Source organism: Daucus carota, chromosome 4 (genome assembly GCF_001625215.2).
Source record: "Daucus carota subsp. sativus chromosome 4, DH1 v3.0, whole genome shotgun sequence".
NCBI classification, from domain to species: Eukaryota; Viridiplantae; Streptophyta; class Magnoliopsida; order Apiales; family Apiaceae; genus Daucus; species Daucus carota.
In genome coordinates, this window is record NC_030384.2 from 25,331,965 (window position 1) to 25,356,205 (window position 24,241).

At 34.0% G+C, this 24,241-nt stretch overlaps 2 protein-coding genes and 1 long non-coding RNA gene across 9 annotated transcripts; 1 reads left to right on the plus strand and 2 right to left on the minus strand.

Moving 5' to 3' along the window:
* Positions 1 to 223: 223 nt before the first annotated feature.
* Positions 224 to 10,521, minus strand: LOC108217646 (ACT domain-containing protein ACR12). Of its 2 annotated transcripts, none has more exons than XM_064091757.1 (10): positions 10,215 to 10,521; positions 10,021 to 10,075; positions 6,847 to 6,969; positions 6,058 to 6,152; positions 4,484 to 4,568; positions 4,285 to 4,344; positions 2,189 to 2,244; positions 1,861 to 1,966; positions 1,169 to 1,237; positions 224 to 515 (listed from the first exon to the last, which is right to left on the minus strand). In XM_064091757.1, the coding sequence occupies exons 1-10, from the start codon at positions 10,346 to 10,348 to the stop codon at positions 453 to 455; spliced, it is 846 nt and encodes a 281-aa protein (XP_063947827.1). In that variant the 5' UTR covers positions 10,349 to 10,521; the 3' UTR covers positions 224 to 452. The 2 variants fall into 2 exon arrangements, with proteins under 2 accessions (XP_063947827.1, XP_063947828.1); XM_064091758.1 differs by having other exon boundaries at positions 6,847 to 6,966; positions 10,215 to 10,474.
* Positions 10,522 to 17,901: 7,380 nt separating this feature from the next.
* LOC108217648 (calmodulin-7) lies at positions 17,902 to 22,637 on the plus strand. Of its 5 annotated transcripts, none has more exons than XR_001806198.2 (5): positions 17,909 to 18,127; positions 19,228 to 19,597; positions 20,111 to 20,210; positions 20,316 to 20,404; positions 22,227 to 22,637. XR_001806198.2 is itself a non-coding variant. In XM_017390499.2 (3 exons), the coding sequence occupies exons 1-3, from the start codon at positions 18,052 to 18,054 to the stop codon at positions 22,348 to 22,350; spliced, it is 570 nt and encodes a 189-aa protein (XP_017245988.1). In that variant the 5' UTR covers positions 17,902 to 18,051; the 3' UTR covers positions 22,351 to 22,637. The 5 variants fall into 5 exon arrangements, 3 of the variants coding, with proteins under 3 accessions (XP_017245988.1, XP_063947829.1, XP_017245989.1); XR_010291258.1 differs by having other exon boundaries at positions 20,111 to 20,201; XM_017390499.2 differs by lacking the exons at positions 20,111 to 20,210; positions 20,316 to 20,404 and having other exon boundaries at positions 17,902 to 18,127.
* Positions 21,393 to 23,955, minus strand: LOC108217649 (uncharacterized). 2 transcript variants are annotated; one of them, XR_001806200.2, is made up of 5 exons: positions 23,814 to 23,955; positions 22,925 to 23,186; positions 22,730 to 22,794; positions 22,207 to 22,377; positions 21,393 to 21,807 (listed from the first exon to the last, which is right to left on the minus strand). It is a non-coding gene; the product is annotated as an uncharacterized LOC108217649 (long non-coding RNA). The 2 variants fall into 2 exon arrangements; XR_001806199.2 differs by lacking the exon at positions 22,730 to 22,794.
* Between the last annotated feature and the right edge of the window lie 286 nt (positions 23,956 to 24,241).

The window sequence follows — 24,241 nt, forward strand, 5'->3', positions numbered from 1 at the left end:
AGCAAATGTTTTGACTTTACAAGTCCCCTGGGGTTTAGCGGTGACTTGCATCCGGATACCACTATTTTATACCTATCCACCCACGTTTATTTGGTTCCATTACTAAAATATGAATTTTTAGGGTTTTAGCACGCTTCATGCCCAGACCAAAGTGGAGTAAACTAGCATAACAGGGTTACGACGAATAGCTTCACAAGGATATCAATTTGAAAAGAAGGCAAAATAAGGAATGGCCATTCTTATCTCCAACAATACACTAGAGTTACAATATTCTTCCGGTGAACCATATAATTAATTCTACCATTGGTTCACCTTTTATTTTTGTTGTCATAAAACACGAGGAAGGGGCAGCGTCCAAAAACAGAAAGCAAGTGTTAAGTTGCATTAACAAAGGATATTAAACCCCACATTTGTGAAACAAAGTTTGATCATCCCTGGGTTTTGAAGTGTCATTAGTAACTATCTTCATCAGACTCTGGCCTCCGGAGGTAGTAACGCAGGCAGTTGATTAAAACCTGCACAGTAAAAGATTAGTAAAACAGAGTTGCCTCTCATGGATTAAACAAAGCAGCAGTAATGACTTCGAACATATCCTACACACTGCCGCAAAAAAAAAAAACCGAAGCACCACGATCAAATCCTACACACTGCCTGCATTTCCAAGCACCATGAGTCATTTCCATACATTATATATAAACTTATATTTTATGCTGGCCCAGTAAAGCATACAATGACTGTTCTCTGCTCTGATTAGGAAAGAAAGTCAGTCTACTTGTATCCTACAAGATTTCGGTTCACCTTTACTCCTGAACTTCATAAATAATAAAGTGAATGTGATATCTTTCCTCATTCAATAATAAGACTCTACAAGGCAATTATGTGCCCAGAATTCAGCAAAGAAGACCAACAACTAAGAGCTTAATAATCAGTAGAATTCATAGTTTAAGTATAAAATACAAAGCTAAAATAAAGAAGCAAGGACATCCGACACCAAATTGAAAATATATAACTACAAGAGAGGCTACAGGAAATTATATATATGCTTCTAAAAATAACCATTCCTTAACAATCATATGACAGAAAAAACATATACTGTCCAAAACAAATTCTTTTTAAGATTATGCTGGAAAATGACTTGGTTCAAATTATTAAACATGTAAAAAGTTACCTGGGATAAGGTACTGTTTAGTGCTGCTCCTCGGTAGCTAACATGAAACTTATCTTTAGCTACCAAACCCTATTAAGTACAAAAGAATCAACATTGATGCCACATACACATATATATTAATGAGGACAAAAAATATATACATGTGTGTGTGCGGCGAGCGGGGGGGGGGGGGGGGGGTCGAATGGAAACTTTGTTCAAACAGAACCTTCAAAACTCTTTTAAAATGTTGAACCTCAGTTATAAATGTTTGAACCTCTGTTATATATGTGAAACTGAATATGTGTCGGGGTTCACCTTTTCAAAACTAGGGTATGGAAATATGAAGTTTATGATTTGTTTATATGTATCGATCTTATTTATGGTTACCCTAGGTTTCAACACAGATACAATAAGGTTCATTATTGAACCTTAGTTATGCCCGTCAGATATCAGCTTTATGAAATTTTCAGTTTTAATAAAATTGGCACAATTTTTATTATTGGGCAGATGTCTTGAACCCGTCCACGGAAATTTCAGTTATTCACAGAAATGCTATTTTTTTTTTCTCTAACAAAAAAGCTCATAATTTTTCAACCGACTTTACTGCATCTAAGGTTCTAAAACATTTATAACTAATACTTGAAACATATTTCAAAAAGTTCTACTGGAACCTCCCTCCCCCCTCCCCTATTTAAATGGAGAGAAATACCCACTTCTGTATCAATCTCTGCTGATTCAACGGTAACATTAGTATCAGCCACAATTTTGATGACTTCCAGCAACAATCCAGGTCGATCTGCTGTCTCTATAGAGAGCAAACTGAAAAGCACTAAAAATGATTAATAATAAAGTAACAGTCCTGTAAGATTTGATTATCAGGCGGCAGACTAATTGGGGATATTAAACAAGAAAGTATGCACTATGGTGTGTACAACAGCAAACATCATAATAACCATGCATAGAACTCGTAATCATCGTACAGGTATCTACCACAATATAGAATACCTAATCTCTCATATACAAGTGTAGTATGTTCAATACCTCCTTGTAGGCCCATCATCCTTCACATGTATATGAGTTGCAATATCAACATCAAGCTGTTGTATACGAAAAAAATGAAAGTTAAAATAAGAGGCTGAACATAAACATATGCAAACTACAGATCACATCAAGAGAAAACAAATCATTCCATAAAACAGATGTCTTAATTAGAGTACAAGCTGACAGACAGGGTTACCTGTGTCCCTGTGCTTTACGTCACTAGCCTATTTCTATTGAATTAATTAATGTGGAAAAATAAATAGCAAATGATCTGATGGTAATAGATCATCAAAGATATGCAGAATGAAGCTGGGTTCTCTAAATTCTCTCATTCCTCTCCTGGCTAACTTTTTTAGCAGCGAGAAGTTAGTGGGAAGCCTAAATAGTTATTCTGCCTATCAATTCAACACAGCTTCTTTACTTTTACATTGTGAACTTTTTCATGTAATAAATTGTTATATCATCTTTTTAGGTAAGTTACACTGACATCAGTTATGGTGCCCTTTCAATATTTGGGGTGTCGCTAAGGTTGGTACTTAGACATGAATAAGGATAAGGGTGCTTATAAGTTGTAATTCCTTTTGTATGTGTGGGATTATTTGCATAGAGGAACATTTCAGGTACTATTTGTACCAGCAGAGGAACACTCTGTTTCTCATCTTCAGTGTTACTAAAGGCAAAAGGCACTCCTAGGACCAAATTCCTCCAAGATCCTCAGGTGCAAGGCACTGAGGCTAGGTGGACAAGTTGCAACAATCAAAATATAAACTATAAATGTACTCTTGATCCAATAACGAGAAAATAAGAACAGAAAATATAAAAAACAAACATGTTAGCAGGAGTAGGATATATGTGAGTTAATGTCAACCTTACCAAGGTTATATATAGTCATATGTTAGAATTATGTTGTTGAATACATGTGATTAAATATTACTTCTAAACACAAATCAAAGGTTATTAGCTGAGGCACGTGGCTCGCCCAAAGCTAGAGGGGTGTGCGCCTTGGTGTGCCTTAAAGTTTCTAACAGCACTCCCTATTCTTTACTTCCATGCATTAAATTAAGCATTTCATGTTGCATATGTAATGCATGGGTCGAATAAACACGGTCAAGTCATTAAGGATCCTAAATTGGACCTGACATGGATCCCTCATATCATATTTTGACATTTTTCGAGTTCTGTTGCTCCCGAATATACAACCTCAACTGTACCTCAATTGGTTTGATATGTGTTCTAAACTCTGTAGTCTCTCTTGTAGATGCTTATTTCAGTAACTTTGTTTTTGTAGTGCTTTCTGGTTATTGTATGGCTGCCCTCAGTTACTTCCACAAGTTTTTTTAGTAGGGCTTTCAAATATAGTTTGGTTTCTCTCCAATTTTATTCATTTTGGTGAGCCTTTTGCAAGGAAAGGGCACCTTATGCTAGGCTCTTGGCATTTACATTCTCAACTGCATACAGATTTTGCACACTCAACCTGCCCACAGATCTCATCTTGTTATGACTGGTTTTGCTAAATTAACTATTGAGAAAAATCAATTATGACCGAATAGGGATTTTTCAGCTTCCAGTACGTTCTATGCCGTGATCATAGAAACAACCTACATGAAATATTAACATAGCAGGTGTATGGTTAAGGATGGAGAGGGACTTAATGCAATGAAGGTGCATAAACAACAAGCTTATTCAAAAGTTCCCATTATGAATGATGCAACAGAAAAACACTTAAATGCTCCTTATATCGTGGAGTGATAGGGGAGTTAAACACATATACCTACACTCAACCTGCCCACAGATCTCATCTTTCTATGACTGGTTTTGCTCAATTAACTATTGGGAAAAAATCAATTATGACCGATTAGGGATTTTTCAGCTTTCAGTACATTCTATGATGTGATCATAGAAACAACCTACAAAAAATATTAATACAACAGGTGTATGGTTAAGGACAGAGAGGGACTTGATGCAACGAAGGTGCATATATAACAAGCTTATTCAAGAAAAAGTTCCCATTATAAATAAAGCAACAGAAAAACACTTAAATGCTCCTTATATCATGGAGTGATATGGGATTTAAACACATGTACCTACAACATTACCTTCTTTTCTGGTGCTTTTATGCCAAAAGCCTCCCCCATTGCTAGCCTTTCACTGGATTCCTAGAAGTTTTTGTGAATTGATATGATTTGGATATTAGTATAAACAATGTACAGAACATAAAATGACTACAGAAATATGAAAAATACTGGGGAAAAATAGAGAGAACACAAATATTTACGAGTACACAGCTTAACATACTGGATGATACTTTAATAAGTTGTTGATAATAGTCAATCGAATTCTTTCTAGAAGATCAGGATCTTCGACTTTGCGTCCAGTTTCCCTGTCACATAAATTAAGGTAAAACATAAAGACTAATAACACTTTCACCAGTTATTTAATTCGAATAAATTTTTTTTAACAAATATTAATAACACCCTGATATTTTTTTATCAATTAAATATATGAATCACCCTCATCAAAGTGTTGACAACTGTATTGTAAAAATTCAGATTAGCTGCAATAATTGTTTCTTGTTTTAGGATCTATGATTGTCCTGTATGAAATGACAATCTATAAGCAATCCAAATAAAGGATGTAAATCATGCGTTCAAACTATAATTTTAACTCTGCAACAATCACAGAAAACATCAGATTAAATAAGTTTGACACATATCCTGTATCATATTCAACTAGTATATTCCATTCGATGTCCATATTGCGAAATGACACTGAATTACTATTGGACAAAGGGGTGATAAAATTGAGTGGGGTGCTCCAGTGTTATTTGTGAAAAAGAAGGATGGAAGCATGAGACTTTGCATAGACTATCGAGAGCTAAACAAGCTAACAACCAAGAAGCAATATCCATTATCGCGGATTGACGACCTGTTTGACCAACTCAAAGAAGTCACTCACTTTTCAAAGATTGATTTGAGATCGGGATACCATCAATTGAAGATCAAACCAGAGGACATACCCAAGACGGCATTGAGAACTCTTGACTTGTAATATTTAGAACTTAGTTAGCAGTTGTAATCTTAATCATCTTAATCAGTATATATGTTGTTTCATACTCAGACCTGTTGGCGATCACTTGGAATTTGGTTTAATTATTATTAATGCATGCTTTTATCTTATATTATTCATATACTAGTATAGTTGGGTCATTGTTGTTGGAGCTCAGTTAGGGTCGTCACAGGTTATGGTTCCATCTTTCGCTAGTTCAGTCGTGAGTCGTGAAACTCTAGGAGAGACTTTGGCTAATGAGATAATGTTACTAAGTTTTGCATTTAACTTGTTCCTCCATTGTCAGGGCAAAGGAAATGTAAGAAATGTTTTCCGCGGCTACCGCGAAGATTAAGTGATTACATAGGAAAGCATAAATAATGGATGATTATTTGAAAATAAATGTCATCCAGGAAAAAGGATATGTTAACTCTTTTCACTGGATCAGACCAACATTAATATGTTATGTGCTGAATCTATTCTCATTCCGCTTCATGTCATAAGTTTTATAAACCACTTTCAAAGACTATGTACCAACAATAAACAACTTAAATTATTTTAATTTATTTTATTTTTTGGGTTGGGGGGGTTGTTTACACTGCTTCTAAGTTTTGATGTACTATCAATTAACATGTGATAGTATCAATACAAGTTATGTCACAATTATAATGTGTCAGGATTGCACCCTGAAACCAGAAAAGTCGTCCACATATATATGGTAAAAATATGGTTGCCCGTTCAAACAAAGTGCAAAGATTCTAGAAAATTCATCCACTTGTAAGGTCCTTGGACACACAGCAGAGGATGGTAAAAGGGTGACTTACAGGCGTGTGATCAGAAACTTTGTTTGGGTGACTGCGCCTTCTGTGCTAACAGTTCCTTTTACCACATCCAGGCCCAAATCTTTTAGTGACTTCATCTACATAGGAAGAAACAGGGAATATCAGAATATACGTACAAAAAGGTCAGAGCACAGTTCCCTTTCCCTTTACATGCTGAGGAAAAAGTTGTTAAGGACTAGGGTTCTTGAAAATGTGAGCTTAGAGAATATACTCAGATGAGTGCCTAGAAAGAGAATGCGCGTACGAGTCAAGCATCGAATGGGTGCAGATAGGCATCCAGTCTCGTTACTTAGAGCGTAGAGGACAGATCAGGTAACCATGTTGACCTCTTATAGCAAAAGTTCATTCCATTTAAATGGGCTGCGCTTAAATAATGGGAAATGAAACGGTTCTCACAAATTTTGACCATATCGATTGTCACATTTTTTTATTTGGAGGCTTTGATTTCAGATTTAGGGTCCACTGCTGTTGAAATAATGTAATTCTGATAATACCCTCATGGCGTTAGGCTAATATAATGATAACAAGCCAGGTGGGAAAAAAATAAGAGTTTTAGTATGGCAAGTTGTGCTTTGTAAGTGCAATATTGCTTTGTAAGTGCAATATTGCAACTTGCAAGTGGAATGATACCTTAAGTGCATGTACACACAACACATTTTACTCTTGTTAAAATATGTTGCCTTTGTATAAAACAGAGGCTGCCTATTAAGAAGATGCATTAAAACATAGCCATAGTATAAGCAAATAATGCAGTTATAATATGCACTTCACCGTATCAATTAGAGCACCAAGACGATCCCCAAAGCTAACTTGCACCATTGTGGCGTCTGAATCTGAATCTTGATCAATATGAACAATTGGCATTGGCACGTAATCAGCATCTAGCTCAGACTTCTGAGAAGAATAATCAAAGTTAGCACTTGGACAACTATAATTATATAGGTAATACAGTAACAGTATTGTTAGCATATCAATCATAATCAATAACACTGTATGTGAAGGCAAATGGTAAGTAGAACTTATTTCATGATTACTAGATAACACCAATTTTAAAAGGCAATGGGAAAATGCCAAACTAAAAGACGCATCCAGAAGAAAGTATAGAAATAAGGCGATGTGTATAATTGACAAAACTGGATAAAATCTATTAGAAGAAGATGGAGATATAGGATATATTCAGCTTTTATACTTCAAGGAACAGTAACTGTTACTCCCACTCATTGCACCTTCAGACCAAAACGTATAAAATAATCTGCAGTGATCTATACCACAGTTTGAACAGCAGGGGAGCACAATGGTGAACACTTTATTACTTCCCTAGCAATAGAAGTCTATAGATACTCCTTACCCTTGCTAACTGCGGTCAAGAATTCAAGTCTTCATATATACAAATAAACGGTTAAGCATTTAGATTAATTTTTATTGACCATACTACCCTAAAAGAAAAGCCTCTATCACTGGGAAATAGTATTGAAGACTTACCATGAGCTAGGCTTACAACGAACTTTTGTGTAAACAATTGAACATTTACTTGACAAACAAAAAAGCCAACTGAACATATTTTCATTGTAAACAATTTTTTTGTAAGTTCTAAAGATTTCCAAGAACTAAATTTTATAAAACCTTGTGTTAAATCAATAATGTGACACTTGAAAAGATCAAAACTATGTAAAAGGAGGCATAGGTCACATTAAGATTTTCAGGTAACACAGTAAATTTGGATGCCTGTCATTAAGTCCTGTATACATGACACGGAACTTGCCACAACAGTCATATTAAGCTGCCAAATCAATAGAACTTCATGTCTGTTAACTGAAATTAGACAGAAGGACGAGAATAAAAAAAACTTAAAAATTTTGGGGATCGTAGTATAGAGTTGAATAATCTAGGGACCTACCCAGTAAAAGTCCAGGGACTAACCAATAAATTATCCTTATGCAGAAATAATAATACAGAAAACAGAACACAGAAAATTAAATAAGGCTGATTTGGAGAACACAGAATTCAAGAAATAGGAACAGAATATCTATGGCTCTCCTACCTGTGTAGAAACTTGGTTGTGTGCCAAAGATGAATAATATATATTAATATATATTTTATATATGTGGTTTCCTATGACAAAAATTTAACACTTCGATTATCATATGTATATCAATCACAAAATAGATACATGAAAGAAAAAAAATAACAAAATAGATATGTTAATTACAAACATATCTTTTTTCCCCTTTTATGTACACACATTAACACACTGACTGTACCAATATATAAACAGATTATACTACATGTATATTACTATATTCAGTACTAATCAACTTATGCATACATAAACACACACACACAAAAAGATCTATAAACTTAGATTAACATGTTGATTATTGCTGATTTTGAGAAGGTTCACAAAATTTTTTATTTTTTAATTTTAATTTTTGTTTGAATTTTGCACTTGTCAACAGACTTGTCGACCAAGTCGACCGACTAGTCGATAAGTCGATCGATTAGTCGACGAAGTCGATCGACTAGTCGACAATTCGCAAGTCGACCTCTCCAGTCGATTTTCTCAATCCGACTAGTCGAGCGCCGTGACAACAATGATCGCACCAACTATGCTCAAGTATGACAATTGAGTTGCTCTGGCCATAACAACAAACCATGTCTTACATGAAAGAGCTAAACAGGTTGAACTTGATTGCCTTTATTAAGGATAACAACTATGTTGACTAATATATGATCTCGTAAGGCCCTCTAAGATAACCAACTCGATTCATCTAAAACCTTAGGTCGTTTGATTACTTAACATGTTATCAAAACCCAATTTAGGGAGGGGTCTCGGATTTGCGTCCTCCCACCCCATCTATTTAGTTTAATCATTTGTTTACCTGTCTGGTTTTGTTTGTCAGTTATGTTGTCTATTCAATCATACGATTAAGGGGGAGTGTTAGATAATATATGATCCTAGAATCCTTAAGGTTCTTACGGTCAATCTCCGTGTTTAACACACTAACACTCAGCATCCCTCCCCAAATCATCCACAGGTCACATTAATGAAGGGTCGTGGCGTTAAAGACAATATATGTGTTGCATATATGTTTTTACTATATATAGCAGCTGCACAATTTCCTTTGTATTAAGAATTAGGGTGTGGACACAAATTGATTGTAATGATATGAATATTGCTGGGTTGAAGTGGGTAGTTGGTTACTCCTGGATCTAATCATTCCGTTATCATAGAAATCATGTATGCTTTCATATTTTACATAAATTAAAATTATAGCATAACATATTATCCCTCACTTAATTGCTACCATTGAAACATAATGTTCAATGAGAAAGAACTACATGTTGTTTACCAAACTATATTGGAACATGAGAAAGGAAGTTCAGCTTATCTAAAATTGGAAAGTGTGAAGATAAAAACTGTCATGTCATAATTTTCCGCTCACCAAGTAAACTTAAGTTTTTCACTTTTCCATTAATGTATTCACAAATATAAAAGGCCTAAAATTGTAATAAAATTTAGTCAAGCACTAAAATTCTGACCAAGTGGCTATTCAGGCTTGCTCATCAAGCAATACCATATACAATATCTTTCTACAATTGTGCTTAGCATTATATGTGCAAAATGCCAATTTACGCCAGTTACCTGTCATTGTCCCTAATTGTTGGTTAAGTAATATTTCAACATAAGCGGACCCAAGGTTTAAATTCAACCAGTACACAATCATTGATGTAATCATCAGTGACAAATTACACAAAATGTAGGCATTTTGTTACACAAGAAACTATGATTGCACGGCTGGTATATAAGCAAAAATCACAATTTCCGAAAACCAGAAGCTAGTCATAAATGAAGAGAGGGATTCAGAATCCAAAAGCATAAACATGTTTATATTTGAGAGAGAGAAGGAAGGAAGGAGAGAGAGAGAGAGAGAGAGAGAGAGTAACCAGAGAGGTAGAGCTGACAGAGTCAACACCGTCAATAGAAGCATAAACAATCATCCTGCACAAAGTGTTCAAAAAATATTTAAATTAAAAACGAAAACAAATAAAACCGTAATCAAGTACTCAATTCGATAAAATCACAATCGATCAACAGGAACAGCAAAACAACTAGAAAAAGAAACTGAAGATGATCTTACTTGTTGCAGAAATGAGTGGATGATCGGAAGTGAGCCGAAGTAAAAGAGAGATTCTTAGAGTTGACGAACAGCTCTCTGCTCCTCGGTGTCGACGATGATGAGAATAGAGCAGTGTTGTTGGCGATGGCAGCCATTGAATCACACGAAGAAATTTGGAGAAAGAGGAAGAAATGATATTGTGACGATGTTGCCTAAATTTCCCACTGTCTCTCTTCTTCTTCAAAAGTCTTGTAAAGTATGATTTAAAAAGGGAAATACTATGGGCCTGTTTGTATGTGAGGAGCAGGTTTTACTCCCGGCTCAACCCGTTTGTGTAAAGATTGCAGAAGCACTTTTAAAAAGCTGAGAATGCTAGCTTCTCTCTCACAGTTTCTGTTTTTTTTCCAAACATTTTATTAACTTATTTACTTCTCACTTCTACTCCACTTCTTTAATTTAAACAAGAAGTCACTTCTTTTAAACTTGCCCAAAGATATGGTTGATTGATACATGCCCTTTAATAATTGTCATTGTTAAATAGCTCAGTTGTCAATTGTCAATATGCACAAGAAAATACATGCATTGTTTAGGCAATAATAGGCCTGGGGTAGACATCACGAGAATGTTGATCGTACTCCCCGTCTCAATATACGTGTTCTTTTGATTTATTATATTTTAATCGAAATTTACATATTATATAATTAAAGATAAATTAAAAAAATTATTATTAAAAAGTAAATCTAACCTATTTTAATATGTAACTTTCAATTTTTTATAATAATGAATAAATATTTTTAAATAATTGGTCAAAAATTAGTCAATTTGACTATTCGAAAAACAGACGGTGTAGTACTATTTTAGAAAGGGTTTCCTGCGTGCGCATAAGCACATGCTAAGCACTCAAATTTCCGATTTCAATGGTTTTGATTGATGTGGTTGTTATAAATAGAGGGGCTCTATCGTTATAAGAGATTGTAGGCAATCAAAACCATCTAAATTCATAAAATTTAATGCTTCGTATGTGTCCACGAACACACCATTAAAAAACAGTTTAGAAATAAGTTCCGATTAGCATTTCTAAAACTTAAGTTGGCATGTTAGAAGTAAAACTATTTAAATAAGAGAATCGATTTTTTTATCACCCAACAATTTATTCTTTTTAAAATTTAAATCACTCAATTTATGTTTTAATTTTTTAGTTATTAATATTACTAACATTTTGATTTTTTAGAAACGAACGGTGTATTTCTTTTTCGTTTCAAACCATTTTGTTAATTTTGTCTAAAAGTGTTAAAACCTAACCCGACCCGTATTTAATAAAAGTTCTCAAGTATTCTTAGTGTTCTTGAAGATCAAACTCTCTTTGAAGATGAATTTGAAGTAGGGGTGACAAAATCTGACATGACTCAAAACCCAACTTGAAAAAGTATGAATTAGGTTCAGAGATTTTATATTTCGGGTTGGGTTCGAGTTGTGTAATGTTTTACCAGAAACACTCGGGTCGGGTTCGGGTTGACCCAGTGTATTAAACCCGACCAGAAATATTTACATATATAAATATTTTGTTAATTATATATATTTTTATTACAAAATCACATACATTTATGATATATTTATATATTACTAAAAATATTTTGATTCTTATAATCTCATTAAATTATTATTTATATATCTTTTTTAATATTTTATGATTAATATTAGTTTTTTAATCAAAATAATTAATTTTTAATAAATTTCATGTCAAACAGGTAATTTTCGAGTTAATCAGGTACTAAACAGGTCGGATTCGGGTTGAAATGTTCAACTCGTTTCGGATGGGTTCAGGTTGACCCAAAAACTGGACCGAGTAAGACAACCTGACCCGAACCTGACTCATTACACGAAATTGTCACCCCTAATTTGAAGTCCAAATTCAAAGTTTATGTAACCAAATTCAAAGTTTATGTAACCAAAGTTTATGTAACCGAGTAAACAGCCCACGCAAAGATGATTTAATTTTCTATAATTCTAGATGGGTCCAAATATCAAAAGCCTGCCGAAACAGCCCAGAAACAGGGGAGAAAGTCAACCGCGAATTTTGACCTTTCGGAAACCTATTCAGTTTCGGAATTTCCTTGTATATTCATATTAGAATAAAAACACTTTTGTATTAGGTATCATTAGTTTTAGTTTTACATACGTGCTATTGAGGGGAGCCACGGAGAAGAAGCGAAAAGATCGACACTTTGTATCGTATTCTATTCATCTTATGATCCATACGTGTTTTACTATGACTATGATTGGCTAAACCTCTATTGTTGGATGGCTGTTTTGAAGCCCTAAACTTTATGACAATGATATTTTGATTTTCCGAGATATGTTCTTGATTGCGCTTATATATACGTCAATGCTTATAGATATTCTTGAATTAACTGTGGTATGTGGACATCCGATATTGATATATCTGCAAAGTCAATTAATCTTTCTATGTGGTCCATGGGATTAATTGTATCAGTGTGTAATATGTTTTAGCCTTTCTATGTGGTCCATGAGGTTATGCGGATAGCAGAGCTTGTTTCTATGTGGGCCATGGCAAGTTCTCTATAAGTGTCTTTCAGAATATATCATAAGAGTTTCAGAGTATGTCGAGGGTTTAGTGGTGGATCTTCATGCTTTCCAACATGCTTCTTTAATTGTTAAAAACACACTTGCTTTAGTTTAATAATTAGTTTAATTTATATAAATAACAAAATCCAATTGTTATCTCTTTGCAAAATTTAAGTTAAGTGAGCCCTTGATTCCTGGCGTAGAACGATACTCTTACTTTCACTGCATTATATACGACATAAAAGTGTTTAAATTGATTCACATCACGATGCGTGTGGAAAGGAGAAGTCAAATAAAGCGTCATATAAAAGCAAAGGTATGTTTGACATTGGTTCACCCTTACAATTGATCCACATGGATCTCTTGGACCAGTCAATATCATGTCCATGTCAAAGAAGAGATATGTTTTAGTGATAGTCAAAGATTTCTCTAAGTACACATGGGTATTGTTCTTGCATTCAAAGGACAAAGCAGCAAAAAAAATCATAGATCGTATCAAGAAAATTAAGAAGGAAGCTAACCTGCATGTGAGTCTGATTAGAACAAATAATGGAATTGAATTTTACAATTCAATACTAAATGACTTCTGCATAACCAAAGGTATCACTAGGTAGTATTCAGCTCTTAGAATTCTGTAGCAAAATAAAGTAGTCAAAAGGTAGAACAAAACATTGATTGAAGCTGCAAGGATTATGTTAAGTCAATCAAAGCTTCCAATCTACTTATGGGCTGAGGTAATGAATACTGCTTATTATACTCAAATTGAACTTTCTGATAAATAAAGATTTGGAAAAGTCACCATATGAAGTTATGGCAATTCAAAAACCGTCACTTAAGTACTTTCATGTATTTCGTGCAAAATTACTCGCGGAAAATTTGGGCCTAGTTTTTAAATTGATTTATTAAGATCGTGATATGAGATGCCTTATAGGCATAATTGGTTGTTTAAATTTAAGTGATGGAGGGAGATCACAAACTTTGCCTAAATAGCGTACCTCTCCTAAATCACAGACCTTCCCTGAATCACATGCCTTCCATAAATCACGAACCTCTTTCTTAAGATAAATACTGTTGTTCTCTTGTGAAGTTGAAGAGTGATACTTATACTTGTTGATACTTATCCCTGGAAATGAAGGTCACTCAGGGATTAGCCTCATCATGGTCTACAATTTTGTGTCTTGTATTCTGATGGGTTGCCTTTGACCAGGAGACAGAGGTGATCATGTCTCTAATGTTTCATACTAAGTGAGGTTTTTCTCTGTATTTCAATGATTTGTCCCTATTGTGGAAAAGGCGTAGACCTCTAGGCTAGATCATTAGCCTTTTTTTTTTGAAGATCTTAGGATTTCATCCTGGACTTGGGTCTACCAAGGGTTAAAATTCTAACAGAAAATGGTTTCCTACTCTCCAAAACCTACGTGGACGTGATCCCTTATAAATATGGTATGTGCACTTTAAAAAGGACTAGAAGTTGAGAGCTCTAGAGGACAATCACACCCTTTTTAATCTCAACACCTCGTCAACACAAAATCACCACACTTTGGCGTAACCAGAGGAGGGCGAGGGGATGCTAGAGTTACCCCTAAACTCGAAATTTTTTTTTAGCCCCTACTGAGTTATAGATGTCAACATTATTTTTTTAAGTGTCTAATAAAAGAAATTGGACAAAAATATGTTAAAATATATAAAGAATAATAGTTAACAAAAAAAAGGATAAGAAGTAATAATTTATAATTTAAATCAAATATTATAAATAATCTTTAATTTAAGTGACTTAACAAAAAAGAGAAGCCAACATTATGTCTCACATGACACATGTATTTACTACTCAACCCAACAACCGACCAGTTATCTAATTGTGTTTACAGTTTACTCTTTTTTTTCTAAATTTCAGTCATTCATTTCAATTCGCTAGCCGCGGCGCCTCCCGCCCTCTCTAAACTCAATCAACATCATTAATTCATCATAAATATAGTCTCAATCAATTCAATCGGTGTTTACTTAATACTTTATTTTCTCACTTGCTTTCCAGATTTCAAAGGTATGATAGATTGTTTAATTATCATTGTATTTTTATCACTTTTTTCTTCATGGGTTTCTTGTTCCACTAAAATATTTAAAAAGTGGTGAGATATTTTCTGGAAAGAGGAATAATCCAAAAACTTCTTTAACTCAACCAGGAGATAAATGATGGGATTCACATCATTACAATACTTCATCTTATTTTGATGTGGCCATCGGTCGTGGAAGTGTTTGGGGATATACATCAAGATGCTAACAATCAAGATTTAAAAGGCATTATAGAAGGATAACTCGATAAAATAGAGACATTTAAATTTTTCTTTATGTTGCATTTGATGAAAGTTATCTTGGTAATTAGTAATGATGTTTTAGAAGTTGTACAACAAAAAACTCAGAATATTATAAATGGTATGATTTGCGATAACTAATAATCACTTAATATGGTATCAGAGTTCAATCTCACAGGACTACAGGAGACTCAAGTTCGACTCCTTGTAAATCCTAATATTCTCATAATTTTTTAAGGATACAAAGGCAAATTATGGCCTAAAGATGGACACCCATGTTCCATTTTCGACCCATAACTAACATTTACTGAGAAATATCTAATTATAAATTTTGATACATGAATTGCAGGAAGAAGGGAAACAACTCGGCATTGACACCATTGAGACTGATAAAATGTATGATCTTTTTTTATCTTTATAAATCACGAATCAAGCTTAGCTCGTCGACTTGTCGTATTTTCTTTTGTTATAGATGTATTAATGAAGTGAACTAAACAGTTATTGCAACTCTGCTGAAACTATCATGATGGAGGGCTTGAGAATGACCGAAAGTGCAAAGTGCAGAAGTAGCTGCACTTGCGGTGGCCATTTACGAGCTCTTAATACGGAATTAGTTAGTTAATTTCTTTTGTAGGCATTGCTTGCATGAGGGTGATAATTAGCTAAAACCGTTATGTCTCTATCTATCTATATAATAAAATTCATGTCACTATAACACGAAGTACTGTTAGAAGTGTGTTTGTTCTGTGTGTGTTTGTCTTAGCGTGTAATATATGGTATGTGTTTGTCTTAGTGTGTAATATATGGTCACGATTCGCGGCTCCAGTAGGCATGTGACTATATGTGCTCTATGCTTTGTAACCTATTATGAATCTATAAACTTGTGTTGTTATAAATTAACTTAATTGGATTCCCCAATTAATCTATTTATATACTTTTTTGCTAATTTATCTATTAATATGATGCATCCGTTCTACATGCTCTATGGGAGGTGACGGAACCATAAATTGAAATGACCCAGGACATGAAATCTAAAAAAATATTTCCATATCAAGGCTTATATGAACAAATATGCTAATTCTTTAAAGAAATGATCCTTTGAACTATTTAACTTGCCTATCTAGTTCCATCCCTACGCCTTGGGCTACATATACGCAGGCCCTTTTGCTGCCTTTAGCATCTCTAAGCTAATTAGGGATCACAACTCTTTGATCTTTATAAATTATTACTATAGTTTGTTGGGTACGAATGACTTGTCTTAACTCATAAACTAGTCCGGAAGATTGGTCTTTTAAGTACTATTGATTTTGAAAAAAATCCTTTTACCCAACTATACTGTGGGCAGACAAGATTTACACCGTTTTTAGGACTTTTAATTCCAGAATCATCAATATATAAATTTGAAGAACATTTGAATATGAGCGTCAACCCTAAAGCTTGTTCGTGTATGTGTTTGTGATACATGTATCAAGGAAGTGAACTAAATTTTTAATGCAGCTTTGTGAGGATAGTGCGGTACAAGCTGCAACTGTGTCAACTGCATTTACAGTGTCCATTAATCCAACCAAGTCCCTAGCTAATATGGATTAATTAGGGTTCGAAGCATGAAAATTAATTACAGTTATTAAGTGAGTAAGAATGAGGGACACTTTCAGAAGATGTGAAAAAAATTTGTGCTGATAATTTGATTGAATATCCAATATGGAAGTCATATTGCCTATCCGAGTTCGCTTAAGGTATGAGGGATTCACTGTTACTTACTTCTATATATATCGTGTTAAAATCTTTTGAGGGCTTAGTTATTTGATTAATTAAAAATTATCATACTATGGTTACTGATATAAACTTTAATTACTAACATTTTTTATTTTTAACAGGTTATTTTCCAAGACATGGCTAATTATTTTATTGAAGGAAACACGGAGTTACTACTTTGTATTAGCTCTTTAGACCCTAGAAATTCATTTTCAGGTTTCGATAACTCAAAACTTATTCGTCTTATACAATGTAATCTAGAAGATTTCTTTTTACTAGACCTATGGTTGTTGTCAAATCAGTTTGAAAATTTTATCTATGATGTGAGAATAGATAAAGATTTGTCTAGAATTAAAAGTATGGGAGATCTTGTTGTCATGATGGTTTAGACACAATGTCACACTCCTTATACTTTTGGTTATTTTTTAATTATTTTTTAATTGAGTTAACTCTAGCTAACAATAACAGAGTTTTTGCTTCTATGAAGCATAATAGCATTATATGATAGAGGATGAGTAAGTTAATGACAATATAATGATATATATTGAGAAAGTTAATTTGCAATTACGAATAACAAAACTATTTTACAACACTATTAAAATATGTCAAATTGTAGGATCCAACTATCATTCATCATTTCTTCAAGAAAGAATAGTATAACTAGTGTAAATTAAAGGTTAGTTTCTTTTTATGTTATTTTTTTCCATATTATGAGTATTCTGATTAAATATTTAAGCCTTTAAGATTTAAATCAGGGTTCCATTACTACTCTGACGACAAATTATGTAGATATTATTCTGACCATAAATCTTAAATTTATTAATTACTTGTCAAATTGAACAATGAAATATCATGAAAATTAATATCGTAAAAAGATGCTTCGATTTTAGTAAATTTATCAAAAAATATGCTTTCTTAATTTTTTTGCAATTTCACTGTGCTTTATTTATGAAACCACAAATTTGATACCAAGAGTTGAGACAATAACAAGCATATAAGAAGATGGAAAAAGAAAAGTTGGGATAAAGGGAAAGCATTATTGCATTTGAGGAAGAACGCTAAGAATCAGATGCCTCTCCGTGTGGCCCCAACACCTGTCTTTATTACACTATATATATAACAAAAGTAACACACACACATGAATACATACTCTGTACTTGCAGCATCATTGTCTTGATACATATCTTGATATCTATACACTCTTACAAATGGCCGATCAGCTCACCGATGATCAGATCTCCGAGTTCAAGGAGGCTTTCAGCCTGTTCGACAAGGATGGCGATGGTTTTATTTCTTATCATTTCTCATTTTTTGTACTTATGCTGTTTATTACATGTTGTTTTGTGTGGATATGTTTGGTCTGGATCTGTTAATGTCTGAATCTGAGATCACATGAAATCGTTTAATTATATGGATTTGTATGAATTTTATGGTTGTGATTAATTAATAAGGGTTTTTATCATGAATGGTGATTGGTTTGTAATTTATACATGTATGGAATGTTATGTTTTGAAATGCAATTGAAGGTTAATTTTCAGCCTTTATGTAGTTTGGTCCTGGATCTAATTTAATTTGTTTAATTTGGATTGATTTGTGCTTAGTAGGTAGGGTGTCAACGGTTGTTTTCGGTTTGAAAGCAAAAGAATGTATTTTAACTTTATAATACTTGTGATCTCGCTGTGTTTTAGTTCGGTGAAGATTTAGTCTGATGATGATGTTTAAATGGTAAATCGACATTTCTCGTGTGTGCATACTGTACTTGTTGGCAAGTGCCAAAAGTTCTTTAAGCCATTGCGCATTGCGCGGCTAAATCTAATTGTAATTTCTTTATTAATGTTTTTCAACTGTGCAGTAAAAGTCCAAAGTGGGTGTTATAATTTGTTTTGGTTTTATGGAAACTTGTGTGATTTTATTATCATGGCCATCTGGATTGATTAGACAATATACACATTAAACAAACTAGACTGTTGTAAAAAAGGATAAGTTGTGAATCCTCTGCTACTTTGAATGTTCTCCTGCCTGAATTACTGATTCATTTTCACTCTTTTTACCAAGCACGGGATACATGTATGGAGATGACCTTATTTAGTTGGTTTTAAAGATGTGAACCATTCATGATATAGCTTTTCTTTTTCTTGAACATGTATTACGTAGGAACGGCAGAGTAAGTACTTAGGAGCTCATTTTTAAAGTGGTGGGAAGCTATATTCGTTATTTGGTCTCTAATATATGCCTGTATCTACTTTTATTGCTTGTTGTATTATATGTAACTGTAATTATCTTTACCTGTTTCGATCTTGCAGTTCAAACATTATGCAGTGCTTAAATCTTGGTATATTAATACCTAATTAAACGTGCTGTGATTGCTAACAACTTTGTTGCAGGTTGTATCACTACCAAGGAGCTTGGAACAGTGATGAGGTCCTTGGGACAGAATCCAACAGAGGCTGAGCTTCAAGATATGATCAATGAGGTTGATGCCGATGGGAATGGGACAATAGATTTTCCAGAGTTTCTCAACTTGATGGCAAGAAAGATGAAGGACACGGACTCTGAGGAAGAGCTCAAGGAGGCATTTCGGGTGTTTGATAAGGACCAAAATGGCTTCATCTCTGCAGCCGAGCTTCGACATGTTATGACAAACCTTGGGGAGAAGCTGACTGATGAAGAAGTCGATGAGATGATTCGCGAGGCCGATGTGGACGGTGATGGGCAAATCAACTATGAGGAGTTCGTCAAGGTCATGATGGCTAAGTGAGGATCATTTACCCAAAATTAAACTTTGAGAATTATTTAAATTTCATTGAAGGGAATGGGAAAGCTAAGTTTGATGAGCTTTCTCTATCTCTTGGAACTGCTAGTTTTACTTGGTTCTCATCTGCTTCCTGTTTGCATTACTTTTGTAGTACTTCTCTTTGGTATCTGTACTTGTTTGCTGTGTTTTGGGTTTTATTTGCTCTATTTTTGTATTTTCTTAGTACATTATATGGTATTTTGGACCTAGACAATTGTGACAACCTTTTTCTCTTTTCCTCAAGTGACTGGTGTTAATATTGACTTCTGGGTTTTTAAATGCCTTTGCATGCATTATTGACGGTATCGAGTATATGAAGGTGGTTGTGTGTAGCATATCACTTAATAATTAATTACCGGTCATCTTATTTTGATAGCTCATTGGTCACCACGGATACTCAAATTTAGGGTCCGAACTTTAGGGGGCAGGTTTGTGTATACTTAAATTTCTGTATTTGACCTTTTTATCAAAAGAAAAAGGTACTCTTTTTGGTGGAGGAATATTTAATGTTGGGGGAACATGAGTTGAGAACTTTGCCAGTGCAGAATCATTCGAAACATAGAGGTGATAACGGTATGATTCTCCCTGTTTATCTCTGTCCTTTTACAAGTGCAGCTGGTTTGATTGAAAATGTTACCTGGAGTATGGTGATATTGATTTAGTGTCAATATATCATAGGATGCGACTTTAGATGATTGAGAAGAGAAGGAAAATGAGAAGTGATTCCAACTGAAATCTGCTTAGAATCGTGGAGACTTTTGCATAAGGTCAGTTTACTCTTTGACACGCTTTCTAGTTACTTATGTGAAAAGAGACGAACTTGGATGCACCCACATTTTCCCTATCACCACTTCCTCGGCTTTTAATTTTACTACTACTACTTATCAAATGACATACTATCGGCCAGAGCAGTCTTTACTGCCAAAATCTTAAATGGTAAATGTTTTACCATTTATAACAGTATCTCTGCAAGTCAGTTTAAGGTTTTAGTGACTGCTCATGGAAAGAAAATGTTATCGAGATACGATTGGAAATTTGGAAACAAACTTTGGTTTGAGAGCATAAATTTCGAAAGCAGGAGATAGTACTCATTTCTCTTCATGCTGCTGGCAGAAATCGAAGCAATTGGTTGTTAGAGGTCAGGGGTCAGAAACAATGGATTGTTAGGGGTTAGGGAGGTCGAGTCAGAAACAACCGGTTGTTTGGGCTCAGGGTTCAGTTGTTAGGGGTTAGGGTCAGTGGATGCTTGAAGTTCAAAACTCAGATAGTGACTGCAGAAAGAAATTTCTGCTGATATTGTTCAGTCTAGACTTAAAATTACTATATTTAACTGAAATATAAAAATAATTTTATAATAATCTTGGAAAATTGACTGGGTTTCATTTCAATGTCTTATTAACTCATGCACATGGATAAAAATATAAAATAAAATATTTTATAAGAAGTAAAATATTATAAAACATATTATTTCATAAAATATATTTGTACACTGCAAATTTGTTTTTATCTTTTTTAAAATTATTCATATTTAAAAGTGGTACATTGCACAATTTTTTTTTCAGAGTTCAACTTTATAATTTATTGATAACAATGACGGAAAATATGAAAATATTTACATTTATAAAAAATGAGATATACGTGTCAGTCATTTTTTGTACTCTAAATTGTGAGAATGTACTGCAACTCAGATCCTATTCTGCTCCTCATTTTCTGGTTTCAGGGGAGTCCCTTTCAGATTCACCACCAATTATCGAACTTCATGTGTTGATAATTTCAGATCTGCCCGAGATTAAGATGAGACAAATAGATCAAGACGGTGACAAATTGGTCACCAGCTGCCTGTTTGCCTAAGTTTTAGGACAAATGTTTGAAAATAACTTAATTTTTTAAAAATTTATATAATAAATTGGTTTATTACAAAAATAATTTAACTAAAATTGGTAGAAAGTATTTATTGACCCACTTAAAAAAAAAAAAAAAAAAAAATTTGAGTCAGTGGTTTGCTTTCAGATCAATAGTATTTCCGTTCAAAGCATAAGAAACTTGCATTCAGATTCAAATCCATCTATTGTGACTGTTGTTTCCCCCTAGCTGCCAGCATCAACTCCACCTCATTTCTCACATAATACAGACCTTCATTGTTGTTGATCAAAACTTAAAACCCGTAAATCTGTCAAAAGAGAAAAACTAGATTATCAAAAACATGTGAATTACGTTGAAATCAAGTATTGCAGAAAGAGCATAAATGAAGACTGGAGAGTGTCCGACACATGTTCGTGGGTAATTGACATAGATGAGGCCAGAAGAGGAGAAGTAGTTGTCATGTTTGTGGGTATTCAGATATGTTTGTCTCTATTCTCATGGTCTATTTTCTGATATGTATATACAAATGTTCCGGTACCCATCTATATGCATTTTTTTGTGAATAGGTGCACACATGCTTAAATTGATGCATTACATGGTTTTATACTCTTACTTGACATTGAATGCATGTGTGCATATATATGAATCAATTTTGTGTTTCTTTAGTTTATAATTTAGACATGATATGTGTATACAGAGTACTTACATGATTCGATGATCAAATAGGAGAATGAGCATGAGATATGATGACAGCATAAAGTTCAGAAAAATCTCAAAGAAGCGCCCATTTCGTATACGAAGAATTCTTATGGGTCGGATTCATATGGATCGTTCCTGCACCATCCTTTAATCAGCCATCATCCCCCATTAGGCATTCCTGTCATCAATAAATTTGGTATTCTCTATTATCTATGTATAAAAAGGAGCACCGTTGAAGAGAAACAGCCCTTCACAATTACATTTGTTACAACTTAATGTACTAATGTCAGATGATATGTAGTAATTGTGTATACTTCAGATCAAGTCTTCTGCAATGAATGATATGTCAATTCAGCTGCTTTGTATTCGAATGTATTATGTACGCATATTTCACATGAATATCAGTGCCTGGAAAGTGTGCAAGCGTTAAAATGTTGACCTAAGAGTAATTTTCTTGTCATTTTATTAATTTATCGCTCTTTACTAAACTTCTGCTGGTGAAAACTGATCCTGAACAGAACTCGACTTACATCTCCTCAATATCATCAGCTACGAAGGCTAACTGAGCCGAAGCTCTTTATTGGCCAAATTAAACCTGGAGGGAACAATTCATGTTTCCAGTAAGTGGAATAACCTAGACTAGATTCAGGTTAAAGATATACACTAAACAGAAAGTAAGATAACTAAACATTTACAAAAAGACAAGATAGATTGACAATGTTCACCTGTTAAGTGGCTTTACACATTCGACTTTCACTCTACATGTCAAACCAAGAGCAACAGACGCTGGGCTGCCCATCGCTTTTTGATAATGAGGAGGTGCATCACTTCATATTAAGGTTTCCGAGGAGAAGGAGAATTGTCATTTGGGAATTTTGCCCCACGAACTTTACAAAGAGCCGCAGTGGAATCAACCATAAGAAGCTGAAATCTGGTAAGATGGACATCAAACTTCAGAATGCTATCCAGGTTCTTTAGAATAAAATCCTGCACAAGCATTTTAATAGGTTTGAGCAATACAAAAAACCACGTAAAAACACAATGCCCATTATCAGGTATTTGATACAAATATACAATTGTGTGTTGTAAATCTCTCATAATATACCCGATCAGCACCGAGTTTGTCTAACATAGCTCTCTCCATATTTTAATAAGGATTCATCAAGAAGCTGCATCAAGACGCTTATTCCAGCTTCTTTCTCATATATCATTGTTTCAGTATCTTAAATTTCACAAGTTTGCGTAGACTGAAACTTCTTGTTGCACCTTCTTAAACAAAGTACCAATTTAACCCGTGTTTAATTTAGCAAGAACAAATCGAAAGAATTTCCAATGTCTTTACAATATTTGCAAACAAGAATGTAATGATGATGCGCTTTGTAACAAACAAGCACAATATAACTGAAACAAACTGGATCAACAACAATGAAACCAGCGATTAGGAAACAGTTGTGGCCAAAATTAAAAATAACTAACTTTTTATGCTCAGCTGGGGCAAAATTTACTTTCTTATATTTTTAGCTTTGAACTAGAATTCAGCTAATTGCAAGTTACAATAAGTTAAAAATGATAAACAGATAGATAGGATATAGATCCAATGTGAAATTGATGTACCTGAGGGGGAGCAGAGAGCCAGAGATGAGTGACCAACGAGCAAAGGCAACACGGGCGGGGAAATTACAGGACATCTTCCAAAAGTTAGGGTTGAGCAATTCCGATTGTGCAATTAACAGATAGAAATTTTTGTTACAAATTACTCCCTTCGTGTCCACTTTCAAAAAATCACACAGTTTAAAAAAAATGCTTGTTCACAAATTAATTGTATTAAATGACCATAACATGTGGAGTAAGATTGATCTTGGAAATATAAATATGAGATATGTGGAGTATAATTGATTTTGGAAATGTGATTTTGCATTGAAAGTTGAAGTGGACAATTAATTTGAAACATATTTTTTTTCTCAAAATGGACACATAAATTGAAACGGAGGGAGTACAATTTAGCATCGGCACTTCTAACTTACCCAAACGATCTCTTTACT

Coding starts and splice junctions, on each gene's coding strand:
- LOC108217646 (XM_064091757.1), bottom strand. CDS start 10,348: ATGGCTGCCATCGCCAACAACACTGCTCTATTCTCATCATCGTCGACA. Junction 6,153..6,846: donor TTGGTGCTCTAATTGATACG/GTGAAGTGCATA, acceptor CTTCCTATGTAG/ATGAAGTCACTAAAAGATTT. Junction 2,245..4,284: donor TAAAAGCACCAGAAAAGAAG/GTAATGTTGTAG, acceptor CGTATACAACAG/CTTGATGTTGATATTGCAAC.
- LOC108217648 (XM_017390499.2), top strand. CDS start 18,052: ATGGCCGATCAGCTCACCGATGATCAGATCTCCGAGTTCAAGGAGGCT. Junction 18,128..19,227: donor GTTCGACAAGGATGGCGATG/GTTTTATTTCTT, acceptor ACTTTGTTGCAG/GTTGTATCACTACCAAGGAG. Junction 19,598..22,226: donor GTCAAGGTCATGATGGCTAA/GTGAGGATCATT, acceptor ATGATCAAATAG/GAGAATGAGCATGAGATATG.